This window comes from Poromitra crassiceps (genome assembly GCF_964638095.1).
Source record: "Poromitra crassiceps genome assembly, chromosome: 16".
Classification (NCBI taxonomy): domain Eukaryota; kingdom Metazoa; phylum Chordata; class Actinopteri; order Beryciformes; family Melamphaidae; genus Poromitra; species Poromitra crassiceps.
In genome coordinates, this window is record NC_139645.1 from 30,812,338 (window position 1) to 30,832,904 (window position 20,567).

Consider the following 20,567-nt stretch of genomic DNA (forward strand, 5'->3'; position numbering starts at 1 on the left):
ACCGTATAAAACTATGACCTCATCTTCACCGTATACAACTATGACCTCATCTTCAAGTGAGTCTACAGACTGTATAAAAATATGACCTCATCTTCACCGTATAAAACTATGACCTCATCTTCACTGTATAAAAATATGACCTCATCTTCACCGTATAAAACTATAACCTCATCTTCACCGTATAAAAATATGACCTCATCTTCAAGTGAGTCCACAGACCGTATAAAACTATGACCTCATCTTCAAGTGAGTCTAAAGACCATATAAAAATATGACCTCATCTTCACCGTATAAAACTATGACCTCATCTTCACTGTATAAAAATATGACCTCATCTTCACCGTATAAAACTATGACCTCATCTTCACCGTATAAAAATATGACCTCATCTTCAAGTGAGTCCACAGACCGTATACAACTATGACCTCATCTTCAAGTGAGTCTACAGACCGTATAAAAATATGACCTCATCTTCACCGTATACAACTATGACCTCATCTTCAAGTGAGTCTACAGACCGTATAAAAATATGACCTTATCTTCACTGTATAAAACTATGACCTCATCTTCAAGTGAGTCTACAGACCGTATAAAAATATGACCTCATCTTCAAGTGAGTCTAAAGACCGTATAAAAATATGACCTCATCTTCACCGTATAAAACTATGACCTCATCTTCACTGTATAAAACTATGACCTCATCTTCACCGTATAAAACTATGACCTCATCTTCACCGTATAGAAATATGACCTCATCTTCAAGTGAGTCCACAGACCGTATACAACTATGACCTTATCTTCAAGTGAGTCTAAAGACCATATAAAAATATGACCTCATCTTCACCGTATAAAAATATGACCTCATCTTCACCGTATACAACTATGACCTCATCTTCACCGTATACAACTATGACCTCATCTTCAAGTGAGTCCACAGACCGTATAAAACTATGACCTCATCTTCAAGTGAGTCTAAAGATCATATAAAAATATGACCTCATCTTCAAGTGAGTCTAAAGACCATATAAAAATATGACCTCATCTTCAAGTGAGTCTACAGACTGTATAAAAATATGACCTCATCTTCAAGTGAGTCTAAAGACCATATAAAAATATGACCTCATCTTCAAGTGAGTCTACAGACCGTATAAAAATATGACCTCATCTTCAAGTGAGTCTACAGACCATATAAAAATATGACCTCATCTTCACCGTATAAAACTGACCTCATCTTCAAGTGAGTCCACAGACCGTATAAAAATATGACCTCATCTTCACCGTATAAAACTATGACCTCATCTTCAAGTGAGTCCACAGACCGTATAAAAATATGACCTCATCTTCACCGTATAAAACTATGACCTCATCTTCAAGTGAGTCCACAGACCGTATAAAAATATGACCTCTCCATAAACACCTCTTAGATGTTGTAAAATCAGCCTCACGGGGCTTATTGCATTTATAAAATGGTTGCTACACATGATTTTAACTTGATAACATAAACATTTCAAACTGTTCCCTACCAACACAATTCTGTGAAAAGTGTCTATATTTATATTGAACCACGCAGTTTCATCACTTAGTACTGTGGAATGTCTTTTCTCTTCCCTTCCTCTTGTACCTCGCCTGCTCCTATCTCTCCTACCTCCTTCCTCTCTCTCCTCTGTCCTGTCTGTCCTCTCTGTCCTCTGTCCACCCTGCAGACTGGCCTTCTTTGAGGTGAAGTACCAGTTCTACCGCAGAGACAAGCTGATGTGGGCGGTGATCCGACATTACAGCGAACAGGTAAGTACATTTCAAAATGTTACATGATACACGCTGCTAATTGTCTTAATTGTCTCAAGCTTACAGGCAATGATATTTTGTGTACTTTTTGTAAACTTAATATCAAAAAAATCTCACCTACTTATCCGGGAACACTTTTTTAAAGCTGCTAACACTGTCAACTCTTTTAATCTTAGGGATATTATCTCTTACCATAATACTCCAGATGATGGCGCTCTTGACTTAATTTCATTATCCTATATGCAATGAAATCACTAGCTAAGATCTCACATGACGTGACATGACGTCATGTGACCAGCTGTACTGACGTGACCTTTGACCCCTGCAGTTCCTGAAGCAGATGTATGTGCTGGTCCTGGGTCTGGACGTGCTGGGAAACCCGTTCGGACTGATCCGAGGTCTGTCAGAGGGAGTGGAGGCTTTCTTCTACGAGCCTTTCCAGGTGACACACACACACTCACACTCATACACACAAACACACACACATACACACACACACACACACACACACACATACACACACACACACACACACTCAAGTCTTTCTTTAACTTATCCGGGATCGGGTTGTGGAGGTAGCTGTTCCAACAGGGGACCCCAAACTTGGCCACATTAGCCAGCTCTGACTGGGGGATCCCGAGACGTTCCCAGGGCAGCGTGGAGACCTAGATACCTAGCCCTCCCTCTGCCCCGTGGTCTCTGCCCAGCTTGATGTGCCTGTAACACCTCCCTAGTGAGGCGACCAAGTGGCATCCTTACTTACTTTCTGGCTCTTTTCTACGTGAAGAAGCAGCAGCTCTACTCCGAGTCGCTCATGAATGACTGAGCTTCTCACCTTCTCCCTAAGCGAGATGCCACCTTCCTGAGAAAACTAATTTTAGCCGCTTGTATCCGTGATCTTGTTCTTTGGGTCATGATCCATCCTTCATGACCATAGGTGAGGGCAGGAACGAAGATCGATCGGTAGATCGAGAGCTTTGCCTTCTGCCTGAGCTCTCTTTTCGTCACAACGGTGCGGTAAAACGAGCACAATACAACTCCTGCTGCTCCGATTCTCTGACCCATCTCCTGCTCCATCGTCCCCTCACTCGAGAACAAGACCCTGAGATACTTGAACTCCTTCACTTGGAGTAAAAGACTTATTCTCTACCTGGAGGAGACAATCCACCGGTTTCCTGCTGAGAACCAAGGTCTCAGATTTAGAGGTGTTGATCCTCATCCCAGCTGCTGTGACCTGATCCAGTGAAGTGCTGAAGGTCCCAGACTGATGATGTCATCAGGATCACATCGTCCACGAAAAGCAACGATGTGATCAGCCCACCAAACTCCAACTATAACTACAGTGCTGTGTGTGTGTGTGTGTGTGTGTGTGTGTGTGTGTGTGTGTGTGTGTGTGTGTGTGTGTGCGCGTGTGCATGTGCGTGTGTGTGTGTGTGTTTGTGTGCGTGCGTGTGTGTGTGTGTGTGTGTGTCTGTGTGTGTGTGTGTGCGCGTGCATCTCCCAGGGAGCTGTTCAGGGCCCAGAGGAGTTTGCTGAAGGTTTCGTCATTGGAGTGCGGAGTCTGCTGGGTCACACTGTGGGTAAGGACATTTATACCTGTTGATGTTTCCAGTCTGTTTCTCCCTCCTGGTCTGAAGAGCAGCCAGAAACATCACTAAAGTATGTTTCCAGTCTGTTTCTCCATCCTGGTCTGAAGAGCAGCCGGAAACATCACTAAAGTATGTTTCCAGTATGGTATGGCCAAATCGCATCTACAACAAAACAACCAGATTTAAAAATTGTCTTTTCTCCACTAGATAGTCCCATAGATTCTGGTTTACAACACGTTTTCTCTAGGTGTGTTGTTGTTGCTGTGGCATTGTTATTGCCAGCTGGTATGCTGGTAGGCTGCAGATGTGTTCCATAACACTCAGAATAGGCTACAGTCTTATTGTGAAGTTGCAGAGCGTTACAGCAATATACATGTTTTACAGCAATATACACGTGTTTACAGCAATATACATGTTTTACAGCAATATACATGTTTTACAGCAATATACATGTTTTACAGCAATATACACTTGTTACAGCAATATACATGTTTTACAGCAATATACACGTGTTACAGCAATATACACTTGTTACAGCAATATACACTTGTTACAGCAATATACATGTTTTACAGCAATATACACGTGTTACAGCAATATACATGTTTTACAGCAATATACATGTTTTACAGCAATATACATGTGTTACAGCAATATACATGTTTTACAGCAATATACACGTGTTACAGCAATATACATGTTTTACAGCAATATACACGTGTTACAGCAATATACACGTGTTACAGCAATATACATGTTTTACAGCAATATACATGTTTTACAGCAATATACACGTGTTATAGCAATATACATGTGTTACAGCAATATACACGTGTTACAGCAATATACATGTGTTACAGCAATATACACGTTTTACAGCAATATACACTTGTTACAGCAATATACATGTGTTAAAGCAATATACATGTTTTACAGCAATATACACGTTTTACAGCAATATACACGTGTTACAGCAATATACACGTGTTACAGCAATATACATGTTTTACAGCAATATACACGTTTTACAGCAATATACACGTGTTACAGCAATATACATGTTTTACAGCAATATACACGTTTTACAGCAATATACACGTGTTACAGCAATATACATGTTTTACAGCAATATACACGTTTTACAGCAATATACATGTTTTACAGCAATATACACGTTTTACAGCAATATACATGTTTTACAGCAATATACATGTTTTACAGCAATATACACGTTAATATTATCTGACTAGTCGATGCTCCAAGCCGGCAGGCAGCACTCTTGCCTCGGCTTGGAAACGGTAGTACGCAGGGAAGCGGCCATTTGCCCAGTTCTCTGCGGATCCCACTCACGTAGGGGCAGAACATGCTGAATCCCACTCCATTTGGGGGCAGAACACGCCATACAAGCACCAGGATTGGCTAACGTCACCTCAAAACCAGTTTCCTTGTGTAACCGGGTTAGGAACTAACTCCCTGTGTCTGTAAGTGTTGCTGTATGCTACTGTATAAGCAAGCGTTGCCAGTGTTGTCTGTTTTAACTGAAGCATCTGTCCACCAGGTGGTGCTGCAGGAATGGTGTCCAGGATCACGGGCTCGGTGGGGAAGGGCCTGGCAGCCATCACCATGGACAAGGAGTACCAGCAGAAACGGCGGGAGGAGATGAACCGGCCGCCCAAAGACTTTGGAGAGAGTCTGGCTAAAGGAGGAAAAGGCTTTCTGAAGGTATGCTGCTGCTCAGGATGTGTTTTCACACCTGAAAGTCCAAAACCAAGGTTCACTCTGTTTGTTTTGTTACTTCGGGCCTGTCTGATTCTCAAGTGAACGAGCAATATAGGTGGCATTTCTAGGTAAGAAGTTGTAATTAGGCTGTCTGAAACCAGTTTGATACATAAGTTCACTGAATTTGCAACCTTTCTAGGTACCTGGTTATGGATAATTTTCAAGGAACCATACCATGCACACTTTGGTGGGTTAGGGTATCCCATGATACCTTGCAACCCTTACAACCGACGAAGAAGAACGAAGCGAGCCCCTAATGGCGACGCCCACAAAGCCGACCGCATCAGAAAAAAGTGAAACAATGTTGGCTAAATAACAAACATATTTCACTTTCTTTTCGTTTTTATTCTAGGATAGTCAATAACGTCAGCCTTTACTTAAATTTAGTGCAGTCAGATGTTTGTACAGTGTCAGGAAAGTCACTTTTGAACAATAGTAGGAAGCATCTTACCTGACGGTGTTCTGGACAGCAGCCGCTAGTTAGGTTGCTAATATAACTAATGTTAGAGAACTCGCTCCGCCCGCCCCAAAGCAGGACTACACAGCCAGGATGATAGCACCATTGCAAACCTTCAAGTGTAAGTGGAGTTCGTTTTAACTGTGCTTTATTAAATGATAAGCTGTCATTACTTCTCATTTGTAGCGTTTGTAACATTTTCGTTCGCTGGGTTTTACGCTTTTAATTTGAAGGTGGAAAGGGGAAATGGTGTATTCGTAGATTGAATTGACACTGGTCTGTCAATTCTATGTACCATTTCCTTTATTCGCCTTCAAATTAAAAGTGTTCACTGTAGCCTGTGAAGCCTCGACCTTTCTGGATTATAAAAGTAGTATAACGTTAGAGAAAACAGCCCCCAGCCATGCAGTTTTATACAAATTTATTGCCAAATGCTTTGAGATTCAACTTGATCAATCTTGGTCAGAAAAAATCTTGTATATTCAATGGAAACCGCACCAGTGTGACCTGTCGCGTGCAATGCTACCTTCAAGCATGAGGACGTCTGAAACTAGTTACCGTAAATTCCGGACTATAAGCCGCGGCTTTTTTCCCGTTTTTTGGCCCCTGCGGCTTATATAACGGTGCGTCTTATCTATGGATTTTTTCAGAAAAAAAAAAAAAAATACAAATAAAATCTCTCTTTTTTAGCACTCTTTCTAACTATAAATCCACTTCTGTTTTAATTTCCTCTCTTGCCCTCTTTTCACCACACCGCGGACACTGTGTGCACTGTAAAAATAAACAACGGTGGTGTTGTGTTATGTTGTTTTGTTGAAATGTTACGGTAATACGGTAAATGGGAGCTTCCTCAAACAGCCATTCTCTTTCCCGACAATCCCCTCTGTGCCTGACCACTTACATATGGTAATTACGGTAAGCAAACGGCCACTCGGCCATCAACTCCCTCCCCCGACTACCAGGAGAAAATCACAAACTTCGGCGAATTCACACAAAGGAAGATCAAGGAATATTCCATCGAACCGGAGCAGATCATAAATATGGATGAAGTGCCTTTGACGTTCGACCTGCCACTCACTCGGACTGTTAACAAGAAGCGCCCTGGAGGATTCTTTCACCAAAAAAAAGCTTTGCTCGTTCTCGACAGCATGAGAACGAGCAGTAGAAGCAACACTCTCACTTACCATGGGGAAGGTACGACGCAGCTTTCAAGTTGAAAGCAGTCAATCTCGCATTAAAAGAGGGAAACAGCAGCCGCGCGTAACCTGGGCATCGATGAGTCAATGGTGAGGCGTTGGACGGTGCAGCAGGAGGAACTGTCTCAGCACGGAATATTATAGGAGTGTGAAAACATCCACAATCACCAACGGGTTCCAAAACGCTGGACTGCTGCGGGATGAAGAGGATGACGACGCCACAGCTGGCGCTGAGGGCCGTCAGAGGCTTCAGAGGCTGTTCGATGCCGACAGTGACGAAGAGGAGTTCGTTGGTTTTGAGTGACAATGAAGGAGAGAGGAGAGTGGTTGACGAAGCCACCCTGAACCTGTTCGTTTCCGACACTGAAGATGAGGACTTTGGTGGTTTCAGTACGCAGGAAGAAGAGGAAGACGAGGATTAGTGACTTGACTTCTCTGGTTACAGGTTTGCTGCACATATAGCCTATTGTTGTGTGATTTTGTCTGGGGATTAGTGACCTGACTTTTGTTTTGTTTTGTTGAAATGTTAATAAATGGGAGCTTCCCCAAACAGCGATCTCTTTCCCGACATTCCTCTCTGTGCACGAACCCTTTCATATGGTAATTAAACATCAAAACACCCGCGGCTTATAGACCGGTGCGGCTTATAGAAGAAAAAAATAGTCAATTTTGGTCCCGCGGCTTATAGACCGGTGCGTCTTATAGTCCGGAATTTACGGTACTTTTTCATCCACCTATATTAAAATTAGTTACCTAATTAATCAAGTATCTACCGTAAATTCCGGACTATAAGCCGCGGCTTTTTTCCCGTTTTTTGGCCCCTGCGGCTTATATAACGGTGCGTCTTATCTATGGATTTTTTCAGAAAAAAAAAAAAAAAAAAAAAAATCTCTCTTTTTTAGCACTCTTTCTAACTATAAATCCACTTCTGTTTTAATTTCCTCTCTTGCCCTCTTTTCACCACACCGCGGACACTGTGTGCACTGTAAAAATAAACAACGGTGGTGTTGTGTTATGTTGTTTTGTTGAAATGTTGTAATACGGTAAATGGGAGCTTCCTCAAACAGCCATCTCTTCCCGACAATCCCCTCTGTGCGTGACCACTTACATATGGTAATTACGGTAAGCAAACGGCCACTCGGGCAACAACTCCCTCCCCCGACTACCAGGAGAAAATCACAAACTTCGGCGAATTCACACAAAGGAAGATCAAGGAATATTCACAACAAGACGAGCAGTAGAAGCAACACTCTCACTTACCATGGGGAAGGTACGCAGAAATTCACACGAGGCAGCTTTCAAGTTGAAAGCAGTCAATCTCGCATTAAAAGAGAGCAGCCGCCGATCAAACAGAGCAGCCGCGCGTAACCTGGGCAAAAGGGACTGTCCGTCCGGGGGAGAACTACTGAACAACTCCCTCCCGACTATCAGGAGAAAATCACAAACTTCGGCGAATTCACACAAAGGAAGATCACGGAATATTATAGGAGTGTGAAAACATCCACAATTACCAACGGGTTCCAAAACGCTGGACTGCTGCGGGATGAAGAGGATGACGCCACGGGGACTGCCCCCTAGTCCGATACCTCACGAGTCCGATACCTCACGAGTCCGACACCTCATGGTTTTGGGTTAGGGTCTGGGGGAGGTTAGGTTTAGGCGTGGGGGTGGGAGAGGTTAGGTTTTGGGTTAGGGTCTGGGGGATGTTAGGTTTAGGCGTGGGGGTGGGAGAGGTTAGGTTTTGGGTTAGGGTCTGGGGGAAGTTAGCCTCTTTTTTCGGACTCGTGAGGTGTCGGACTCGTGAGGTATCGGACTCGTGCCATGGCACCTGAAGGAGAGAGGAGAGTGGTTGACGAAGCCACCCTGAACCTGTTCGTTTCCGACACTGAAGATGAGGACTTTGGTGGTTTCAGTACGCAGGAAGAAGAGGAAGACGAGGATTAGTGACTTGACTTCTCTGGTTACAGGTTTGCTGCACATATACGGTAGCCTATTGTTGTGTGATTTTGTCTGGGGATTAGTGACCTGACTTTTGTTTTGTTTTGTTGAAATGTTAATAAATGGGAGCTTCCCCAAACAGCGATCTCTTTCCCGACATTCCTCTCTGTGCACGAACCCTTTCATATGGTAATTAAACATCAAAACACCCGCGGCTTATAGTCCGGTGCGGCTTATAGAAGAAAAAAATAGTCAATTTTGGTCCCGCGGCTTATACACCGGTGCGTCTTATAGTCCGGAATTTACGGTAGTTAGGTAGCTAGGTGATAGGAGCTCACTTGAGTTACAGACAGACCCATTGTGTTAATGTAACCTGCATTGTGTTGACATGTTAAGGCACACATGGGCAAAATACGGCCCGCGGGCCGCATGCGGCCCTCGAGTGCCACCTGTGTGGCCCGCGATCGAATTGCAAAAAAAATAAATTACAGTGCACCTGAACGCAACATGCAAGATACCAAGTGTCCAAATGTCCATGTCATTCTGGCCAATACTCCACTTCTGTTATAGCATTTCAGTCTGGAATATGGAATATCTTTCAATAATCTTTATGACTAAAAGGCTACATTGAAGTAGAAATGTAAATAATTAACTCATTGGTTTGGGATTTCTTTAGTTTCAAGAGTGCATTTTTGTTCGTGTGACCCTCAACACAGTCTTTGAGAATCCCGGGCCACTTACTGATACTTATGCTTGAATTAACCCACTCATATTCTGGTTTATTTCAAGAAAAACATTTCGGCTAGTGGAAATTATAGTTGGCTGGTAACTTTAAAATCTAGCAGCCATGTTGGCAGGTGGTCAAAGAAGTTAATTTCAAGCCCTCAGAGCAGGTGGTGACATAGGAGTGAGTGAGAAAAGGATAAAATATTGGTGGTTAAGACTGAATAATGACATCACAACTGTTAATTTAAAATGAGTTATTCCTCTAAACCTGGCTTCAAATGCACCAAATTTTTCGTGCTGGTGCCGTTCGGCCCTCAGCAAAACCTGGTAGCGAGGACATTTTTTGTGGCCCTCTCTATCATCAAAGTTGCCCATCCATGGGTTACGGCATGACAATATTTGTTCGGCCCCCGGCAACAATCTGGGTTTCTCATGTGGCCCCCCATGAAAAATAGTTGCTCATATGTGTTATATATGAGCCCTTATCATTTTAGTGAGCCCCTGTGTTAAGGGCTTGCACAGGGGCGGAGCAGGATCCGATCCGCCGACCTCCCGCGTCCAAAGCAGCTGACTGAAGCTCAGTGAAATGTACTTTGTGTGACTGTGGATAAAGTTTTAGTGAGCTTCAGTCAGCTCGTACATACAGCAGCGTGACCCCATTGACCTTGCATTGGTTTTTGGCAGTTTGAAAAAGTAGAGATAAAATGGTCAGATTTATCTCAGGAGATTGCTGATGTCAGCAATCTCCAACCAATCATAATTAGATATGGGCATGCAGCATGGACATACACACTGAGGGGTTGTTGTGTCCATGGTGTTTGCACCTGGTTTTATAATAGCTGTGAAAGTTTTTTAGACTCATTTGGGTGAGTAATTAATGTGATCAGCTGTGATATCCTATAAAAAAGAGAGATATTTGAGAGTGGATTGCCAGAGTCTTTAACCATTAAGTCTGATTCATTGGTTCACTTCACACAGAGATAATTGGCTGTGTTTGCTGATTGGTCTCAAACTCACCGCCTCTCGTCTCCCCGCAGGGCATGGTGGGCGGAGTCACAGGCATCATCACCAAACCGGTGGAGGGTAAGTTTCCTCACGACACACTGAGCTGGAGGGTCTGCTCAACTGACCTGCTGATGGGTGAGCGTGAAGCGTGCTAGATATGAGCACACGACCTAGAAATGACCATGCGAAGCGCGCAATATTTCTAGTAGACTCTATAGTTTACTCTATAGAGTTGACTGGGTGAGTGCAGGGTGTTTGTGATGGTGATGAGTTGACTGGGTGAGTGCAGGGTGTTTGTGAAGGTGATGAGTTGACTGATTGAGTGCAGGGTGTTTGTGATGGTGATGAGTTGACTGGGTGAGTGCAGGGTGTTTGTGATGGTGATGACTTGACTGAGTGAGTGCAGGGTGTTTGTGATGGTGATGAGTTGACTGGGTGAGTGCAGGGTGTTTGTGATGGTGATGAGTTGACTGGGTGAGTGCAGGGTGTTTGTGATGGTGATGAGTTGACTGGGTAAGTGCAGGGTGTTTGTGAAGGTGATTAGTTGACTGAGTGAGTGCAGGGTGTTTGTGATGGTGATGAGTTGACTGAGTGAGTGCAGGGTGTTTGTGATGGTGATGAGTTGACTGAGTGAGTGCAGGGTGTTTGTGATGGTGATGACTTGACTGAGTGAGTGCAGGGTGTTTGTGATGGTGATGAGTTGACTGAGTGAGTGCAGGGTGTTTGTGATGGTGATGAGTTGACTGGGTGAGTGCAGGGTGTTTGTGATGGTGATGACTTGACTGGGTGAGTGCAGGGTGTTTGTGATGGTGATGACTTGACTGGGTGAGTGCAGGGTGTTTGTGATGGTGATGACTTGACTGGGTGAGTGCAGGGTGTTTGTGATGGTGATGAGTTGACTGAGTGAGTGCAGGGTGTTTGTGATGGTGATGAGTTGACTGGGTGAGTGCAGGGTGTTTGTGATGGTGATGAGTTGACTGGGTGAGTGCAGGGTGTTTGTGATGGTGATGAGTTGACTGATTGAGTGCAGGGTGTTTGTGATGGTGATGAGTTGACTGGGTGAGTGCAGGGTGTTTGTGATGGTGATGAGTTGACTGGGTGAGTGCAGGGTGTTTGTGAAGGTGATGAGTTGACTGAGTGAGTGCAGGGTGTTTGTGATGGTGATGAGTTGACTGGGTGAGTGCAGGGTGTTTGTGAAGGTGATGAGTTGACTTATTGAGTGCAGGGTGTTTGTGATGGTGATGACTTGACTGATTGAGTTGCTGTGTGACTGCAGGGGCGAAGAAGGAAGGAGCGGCCGGCTTCTTTAAGGGCATCGGGAAGGGTCTGGTGGGGGTGGTGGCCCGGCCCACTGGCGGCATCGTGGACATGGCCAGCTCCACCTTCCAGGGCATCCAGAGGTACGAAACAAGCGCTCCTTAAGACTTCCTTTACTTCAGTTAATGTGTCATTTTAATTTCTGTGTTTTGGTGGTAATACCGTATTTCCTCTAATATTGGCCCCTGACCTTTATTTACCTCAACTTCAACTACTGTCTTTTCAGAAGCAGGCTTATATTAGAGACAGACATCGGGGGAGACCATAGAACATTCCACTCGGACCAAAACTTAAAAAAACTACATTGAAAAAATATTTTCTTTAAATCCGCAATTCTTTTACGTTTTGGTCTGAGTGAAATGTTATGTGGTCTCTCCTGTTTCTAAATGTATCTGTACCGTTTGGTTTGAACAAGTAAAACAATTTTTATAAACATTTTACAAAATGTATAAGGGAAAATAAATGGCGGATGAAAATCTCTGGTACAGTGCTGAAGCAGGAAGTAGGCGGTCACTTTGCCTCTCTATTTCGTCGTGTCCTGCGCTCATGTGCAGATTGATAAATGACGAGTGTTGCAGCAGGGGGTATGGTAGACCGTACACAGTTTTTATCATATGTTGGCTTGATAAATGAGGGCTCAGGAGTTTACTGTATTCACTGTTGTTTTTTTCCTTTGTTTTTTACCCTGCCTGTGTTTGTGGCCGGCCAGTATCAGTGACCAGGCTTTTAATCGACTATTAGAGGAAATATGGTATTTAAATATTTTTGCACAGTGTTTTGTGTGAATTTCTTTAAATCCATCTTCTTTAACATAGCAACGCGGTGCTCATTCCGTTTGTTGTATTTTGTGTTGAACATGTCATGTAGTGTAACGTGCTAACCATGTTGTCTCCTCTGTTCTTATTCTTGTGCGCTGTCTAATTTTGACATTCTGCTTGTGTTTTTTTGTCTCATAAGTTAATGCCTGGGACTTTGTTTGTTTGTTTGTTGTTGTTGTTTTGTTGTTGTGTGAGTATTTGACGGAATGTCCACTCATTCATAGCTACTGCTATTAAAGCAGCGCTCCTTAATCACTAAACACACAGAGGAAACACTGCTGTGCCAGCAGGAAAATGCACAGCTCCTCAGTTCAGTATCAAAATAAAAGCCCTAAAGATTGAGGAGATCAGCTTTAAAATGCATTTCATATTGAGGTTAAACTAGGGCTGCACCATAAGCAAAAACAGAAAACGTATTGCTATTATATTGACAGGTATTGTGATTGGATATGAATCAAGATTTTATCGGGAATGCTATTTTTTTGCATTTTCACTGAATATATAAATGATGATGGGATTTTTACTGAGGTCTGTACCCAACAAGCATGTTCCCTTGCCTCTGGAGAATATGATTTGTAGGCCAGGGTATCAGTGGCGTGTCCAGGCCATTTTGACTGGGGTGGCCCAGGTGGGGCACAGACTCAAGCACGGGTGGCACTGAGTGCGGCATTTAGGAAGGATGTAGACAGGTTTTCCCTCGCCAAAATTTAGCCTAAATCTGGGGCGATATTTACCCCCCTTGCTAACAGGCTAGAATGACATGCTTGGTAGTAATGGACGCCTTAGATCTTCTAGTTTAATATGATGCCAGTATCTTTACTGTAGCTTTAGAATTGGGCCTGCCACAGCCTCTAGAAATACAGTCATGTCGGCCACAGATGCCAGCACCCTCAGGATTTTGGGGTGGCCAATTAGATTTCAGGGGTGGCCAATTAGATTTCAGGGGTGGCCAATTAGATTTCAGGGGTGGCCAATTAGATTTCAGGGGTGGCCAATTAGATTTCAGGGGTGGCCAATTAGATTTCAGGGGTGGCCAGTGCCACTCCCTAGAAACGCCCCTCCAGGGTATCTCTGTCTGTAGCACCACAATGCTGCATTTAATGATATGTTGTGACACATTTATCAAACGGCAGCTGCTCCTGCGATTTGGTTATCGATTGGATTAATTGTGCAGCCCTCGTTTACCTGTATGTCAGATTGAGGAGAGCAGCTTTAAACTGTATGTCAGACTGCAGTTTTGCTAGGAAGCGTGCTGGCATGAGGTGTTTTTCCCCCGCAGGTCGCAGACAAGACAGGTAAGTGTCTGCATTGTGTAGAACCTGAAGGACTTCCATCCATCATGTGTTTCCATACTGAACCACTACTGTGCTCAGTGAGCGGCCAGAGAGAAGTGACTGGATTAACACTCCACCTTCACACACACCTGTCCATCACTCTAACGCTGCCAGTAACCCCGCCCCCACACACACCTGTCCATCACTCTAACGCTGCCAGTAACCCCGCCCCCCCTGAGTAACCCCGCCCCCCTTGCCATGCTGCAGCATTGTGAGTTGAACAGACCCGACCTGAGGAAAGAGCCGACAGTACCGCTCCTTCACTACAGACACAGCGTGCGTTCAGACGCCTTCTGCACATTAGCATGTTTGAGCTCGCTCCTTCTCATCGTTTTCAGCATGTTGAGAGGATCAGCGCTCTCCTCTGCCAAAGTGATGCATCTCACATTTTTACAAGCTCTCTGTGTTTGAAACGGAAACGGAATTGTATCGAATTTCGGACACTTGTGTAATTTCCAGTCTTTAGCAACATTCTTATACAGAGTTCCCAACTGAAAGATAATTTACATAAGTTCTTACACGTTTATTAATAACAATAACAATAGTAATAATAAGAATTGATTGGATTTATATAGCGCCTTTCTAGACACTCAAAATGCTTCACATATCAGGTGAGGGATGGAACTCAACTCATCCACCACCAATGTGTAACACCACCCTGCCTAGGTCTCAAATTTCACAAGTATCTATAGCCTACACATTTAAGAATATCAAACACTAACTTATGAACTTAGTCACGGACAACATCCCACATTGAGCGACAGTGGAGAGATTCGGTATTGGATGGTAAATTTATGGAAAAATAAGAGCTTTGAGTACATAGCCTGCACTTCTTAAACGTATCTGTAACATTGTAAAGGTAGAGGAAGGGTTGATTAATATTGAGTATATGAATACACGACACAGTGGAAAATAAGTGTCCGGAATTGGATATGAATTTTGAATCTCATAATAAATGTGCTATCATCCAATTGTAGAGACTGGAAGAAAATCAAGGTCAAAGCGATATTAAACTTTACAATAGATAGATTGAGGATTGTTAATTTCTGACACACTTAAGTGAAAACTGTACACTGTAAAATATATTTGGTATATGATTGTGTTTTGTTTTGGTCGTATGCTATCTGGAATTGGATGCCGTGCATCGTCCAATAAACAATAAGCATGAGTAACGGCAAAACAAACATGGAAGATGAGCTTGTGCTACCATTTCAATGATCATCACGACATGAATGTAAAAAAAAACTCAAGGCAATGGGGGCTAGCTGTGTGTTTATGATTTCAGCAATAAGGTAGTTTTTAAGAACTTGTAAACACTGAACAGTGTCTGCAAGCTAGGCTAATGCTAGCTAAATGCTAGCAAAGTTATACCTCAAACGCATCTCAGTTGTTTGCAGTGCGCTTTGCTTTGTAAACATGTGCAAAAGGTGTCGTCTGAACGCACCCACACCCGTATATACTTCCTAAACATTTCAAATTTATGAATCATGTAGACTAATGAAAAGAAAAGCTTTGTCTTAAAGTCACATAGAACACCAAACATTCATCCAAGCCCTGCCTCCTCTCTCCTCGTCTGTTCTCTCCTCAGAGATTGGCTGACTGACTGAATGAGCGCATGGCACGGCCATGCTGAGTTTGGAGTGCTTCTTCTACCACAACTTGTTGACCAATCAGAACATATCTAAATAGTAACAAACTTTTTGTCCACCAGTCATAGTGCCAAGTTCATTCCAAAGTTCACTTCAGCAACTTCACAACAACCCATTCAATACAGTTAAAGTGCAGAGCTGAAGCTGAAGTTATTGCTCTATAAAATACATTTAAAACCAATTTAACATCCAACAGTGATTTTGCAAAGTACCGAAGGCATGTTGAAGATGAAAAATGGCAGCTTGTGTAGAATGTGAAAAGCAATAAAGAATAGTGTCATCTGCATAGAGGTTGACATCTCAGGCTCTCGAAGACGTTGCAACAGCATCAATCAATCAATCAATCAATCAATCAATCAATCAATCAGTTTAATACATGTCCCAGAAGGGCACTTTGGTTCACATCAGGCAGTAGTGGATTTATAGGAAGACATTTAGGTGTGAGGAGGTTTAGGTTCATTTCCTTAAAACGTTACTCTTGCCTAGTGCAGCTTTGAAGTTAGATTTTAGGCAACATTATATTGTTGAATTAATGCAGGTGTCAGTTTGATTAAAAACCCAATCAGTACCTTCAGCTGTTTGTGGAGCTAAATCAGACAGTACTGTAGGTCTGGATCATCATGTCTCTTAACCCTGAAACACCAAGACCGCCGCCCACGGCTAAAATAGATATTGTTCTCAAATCTTCTGACCTGCTAATCATGCTTTAAAAAGTCAGCTAAAGTTCAGCAGGTAAAAGTTAATCACCTTTTCAGAGGTATCACATATGTCACCTTTTCATGCACCCACACACTCACCTCACGTCACCCCAAAATACACCCCCCTGCCCCCCATCGCCCCGCCTCCACAGTACTGGAGACCCATCCGTCATGTAATCTGCATCCTTTACTGTGACCACTCGCTGGATTCTGGATAACCTGATGAACTTACTGTTCCATGCTTTCACTGTAGAGGTAACATAAGGTGAGATGTTCCAGCAAACATTTGACTGCAACTCGCCCGTTTGGCCTTTACATAGTTTGCTTTGTTTGAGTTTGGTCCCTCTGAGTTGGAGAATGCGGCTGCTTGTGGCACCTCGCTCAGCGCTGCCTGGTGGCTGCTTGTGGCACCTCGCTCAGCGCTCCCTGGTGGCTGCTTGTGGCACCTCGCTCAGCGCTGCCTGGTGGCTGCTTGTGGCATCTCGCTCAGCGCTGCCTGGTGGCTGCTTGTGGCACCTCGCTCAGCGCTGCCTGGTGGCTGCTTGTGGTACCTCGCTCAGCGCTGCCTGGTGGCTGCTTGTGGCACCTCGCTCAGCGCTGCCTGGTGGCTGCTTGTGGCACCTCGCTCAGCGCTGCCTGGTGGCTGCTTGTGGCACCTCGCTCAGCGCTCCCTGGTGGCTGCTTGTGGCACCTCGCTCAGCGCTGCCTGCACGCTCTGACAAAGCATCTTCCTTTGCAAAGAGATGTTCTGCATCGGTTGCTTCATGTTCTCTCTGCTTGTCAAAAGTCCTCATGAGCTTGAGATTATTGGTAATTACTAATGCATAATTAACGCATTGTGGTCCTTAGTGTTATTGTGAGTTTCCATGGTAACTTACTGTAGATGTTTGTAACCTACAAACACCTATACAAAATCCATTGTATATATAAAAATATATAAATAACCGCCTCGTTGTTGTATGCCTCCATCAACAAGTCAAGTTGCAGTTAACATGTCTGTCCAGATGACTAAAATATACTGTATATGTCACAGTGAAGTTGAGCTTTGAACTTAAAATGTCATCATTTCATCCTATTAGACATTTGGGTGAAATTTTGCCATAATTAGCTGAGTTATGACCAAAAAGGGTCTTTTGTGAGGTCACAGTGACCTTGACCTTTGACCACTAAATTGTAACCAGTTCATCCTTGAGTCCAAGTGGATGTTTGTGCCAAATGTGCCAAATTCCCTCAAGGTGTTCCTGAGATATTGCGTTAACGAGAATGGATGGATCCTGAAAGCAGCATCACACAGCAGCAGTGACGTGTGAAGGCAGAAATCTGGGCAGAAAACTGTCGAGCTGATTTGCTAAATCCCCAAATTCTCCAGTCACTTTCCTTATTTAAAGGACTTTGCTCATTTCCAACCAGATTCGTATCATTACAGTGTGGCTAGTATTATGCAGTTTACCTTCTCTGCATGTTTCTTGCACCGAGAAGATCTCCGTTCATCTGCCTGCAGAAACTCTGCCCCTGCCAGTTGGTATGGCTCATTAACGCTCGTTAAGGCTCTCCATGTGATTCTCCAGTGGATGAACGCATACAGAAAAAAGACTAATAACAAATCTGCAGTTCAAACAACAGCCCTCGAGCAGAACATCTGTTCACGTCCGTGCCTGAGAATGAAAATGGAGGGAAGTTACATATTGTTCATCTACGTAAACCCACATTGTAACGATACAAAGCTGGTTGAAAATTGGCAAAGTCCTCCTTTAAGTTGCCAGCCAGATCTTTAGCAGAGTAGAAAACTGCCTGCTCGTAGGCTCCACCATCAAACTGAGGGCAGAGCCACTGTCATTAGGCTGACATACGTGTGTGTGTGTGTGTGTGTGTGTGTGTGTGTGTGTGTGTGTGTGTGTGTGTGTGTGTGTGTGTGTGTGTGTGCGTGCGTGCGTGCGTGCGTGCGTGCGTGCGTGCGTGTGTGTGTGGTCAGGGCGGCGGAGTCGACAGAGGAAGTGACCAAGCTGCGGCCGGTCAGGCTGATCAGGGAGGACGGCGTCATCAGACCGTACGACCAGACCGAGTCGCAGGGCTTCGACCTGTTCCAGGTGAGTTAACTGTAACCCTTAAGGGGGCATGTCTGTAAAGGCGAGACTTGTGGGTACCCATAGAACCCATTTCCATTCAGATATCTTGAGGTCAGAGGTCAAGGAACCCCTTTGAAAATGGCCATGCTGGTTTTTCCTTGCGAAACTTAGCCTAACTTTAGAGCATTATTTAGCCCCTTCCTGACAACATGTCATGACCATTGGATGCCCTGACTGGTCTTCTAGTTTCAGATGATATCAGTATCTTCACTCTGGCTTTAAACCTGAGCTCTCTACAGCCTCTGAAACACACGAGGAGAAGAGGATTTATTCAAGGGTTGTAGTGCTGCACACCATGTGTGGCACAAACTCTGTGATGTTACATCTGTGATTCCACAATGCAACTGATTAAACAACAAGTTCACTTTTTTGCACAAAACATTTCTAAACGAGTGTGAAACCACACAGTACAGCTCGAGTCTGTTTTAATGGTGCTTTTCCACCACTGGCTCGACTCAACTCTACTCGTTTTTTTGTTTTTACGTTAGGTACATACATTTATTACCTGGTAGTTTTATTGGTAACACCTCCGTCGAGGTTCTAAGCGAGCTGAGGTGAGACCAAAAGGTGAGGTGAAAACACTGCAAACTGCTGATTGGAGAGAATTGTCATCATTGCGCGACACGAGATATCCTGCACAAAAACCTGCCATATTTAAATAGCCAGGCTACTGTAGCAGCTGCAATTCCTTTCCACTGACTACTTCTTTCTACCATAATCATACGACTTTTACTACTATTAAATGGCAACGCGCAAAACTAAGCCGTGGTCAAATGAGCAAGAACCTACCGAGAATCAAGAACACCATCCCTTCAATATCGTCCATTGTTGTCTGTCTGTTTCCTACTGTCAGTGCTGTGCGTCTGTCTGTTTCCTACTGTCAGTGCTGTGTGTCTGTCTGTTTCCTGTCTGTCAGCTGTGCGTCTGTCTGTTCCCTACTGTCAGCACTGTGTGTCTGTCTGTTTCCTGTCTGTCAGTGCTGTGCGTCTGTCTGTTTCCTACTGTCAGTGCTGTGCGTCTGTCTGTTTCCTACTGTCAGTGCTGTGTGTCTGTCTGTTCCCTACTGTCAGCACTGTGCATCTGTCTGTTTCCTACTGTCAGTGCTGTGTGTCTGTCTGTTTCCTGTCTGTCAGTGCTGTGCGTCTGTCTGTTTCCTACTGTCAGTGCTGTGCGTCTGTCTGTTTCCTACTGTCAGTGCTGTGTGTCTGTCTGTTTCCTGTCTGTCAGCACTGTGCGTCTGTCTGTTTCCTGTCTGTCAGCGCTGTGTGTCTGTCTGTTTCCTGTCTGTCAGTAGTTGTGTTTCCATTACCCTCAGAAATGCGCAAAATCTAAATATCGCAATAGAAATTGGGTAATGGAAACACGTGAATTTCGAAAAACCTCCCAAATATCGCAAAAAGTTTTTTCGCTCTCATGAGGTGGTTTTTCAGACGTGTCGATATAGAAGTTTATCGCAAAAGTGTAATGGAAACACATTTTTCGCATTTGCACGTCATGTGACCCATATTATCCCTTGGAAAAGGAGCGGAAAATAAGTTTGGTAAGTAAGGTTCGATAGCCGTGTCAAAACCTCCGCAGCAAGTGGAAAACTTTGAAGCAACGCTACCTAGCAGAAAGACGAGTGTTATGCAAAAGCGTAGCCGGGCAAATTAGATAATGTTTAATGGCAGAAATCGGTCCATGGTGACAGCAGGCTGCCTGTGTGCGCGCATTTGGCACAGCGGCGAGATGAGAGGATGAAAAGCACACACTGGTGCGGTGGTGCTGTCTGAAGTGAATACAGTGACTGTGAGTAGGCTAATACATTGCACACGTTTCAGGTGCAATTATAGAACCAAATCAGCCTTTTCCCCCCTCCATCTCTAAATCGGACCAGTTGTAGGCTATTAGGCTACCTTTTTTCCTCTGCCTGTCGCGCTGACTGCATTCACGCAGCCAGCAACATTTTGCGACTCATTTTCTTTTGAATTGATAATCAGGCTCGTTTATATGCATTGTAACTTCATGTTGGGATTTGCATTGACCATTGGTTGGATTTGAGCATGCAGGGGACGGGATATGGGGCAGATCCCCGTGCGTAATCACTGTGGCAGCTGCTGCAACGGGGAATCACTCAAACGCAACTTCAATGGAAACGCCTACAAGTCGCA

At 44.1% G+C, this 20,567-nt stretch overlaps 1 protein-coding gene across 1 annotated transcript in view; it reads left to right on the top strand.

The window, feature by feature from the left end:
* Positions 1-20,567, top strand: part of LOC310791583 (intermembrane lipid transfer protein VPS13C-like) — a gene marked incomplete at its 5' end in the record, with an annotated part of 101,032 nt that overhangs the window by 73,806 nt on the left and 6,659 nt on the right. The window contains 7 exons of the mRNA XM_083653250.1: positions 1,704-1,785; positions 2,114-2,227; positions 3,290-3,365; positions 4,933-5,096; positions 10,508-10,553; positions 11,752-11,875; positions 18,264-18,378. Coding sequence (XP_083509376.1) covers positions 1,704-1,785; positions 2,114-2,227; positions 3,290-3,365; positions 4,933-5,096; positions 10,508-10,553; positions 11,752-11,875; positions 18,264-18,378 — 721 coding nt within the window. The remainder of the gene's footprint in view (positions 1-1,703; positions 1,786-2,113; positions 2,228-3,289; positions 3,366-4,932; positions 5,097-10,507; positions 10,554-11,751; positions 11,876-18,263; positions 18,379-20,567) is intronic.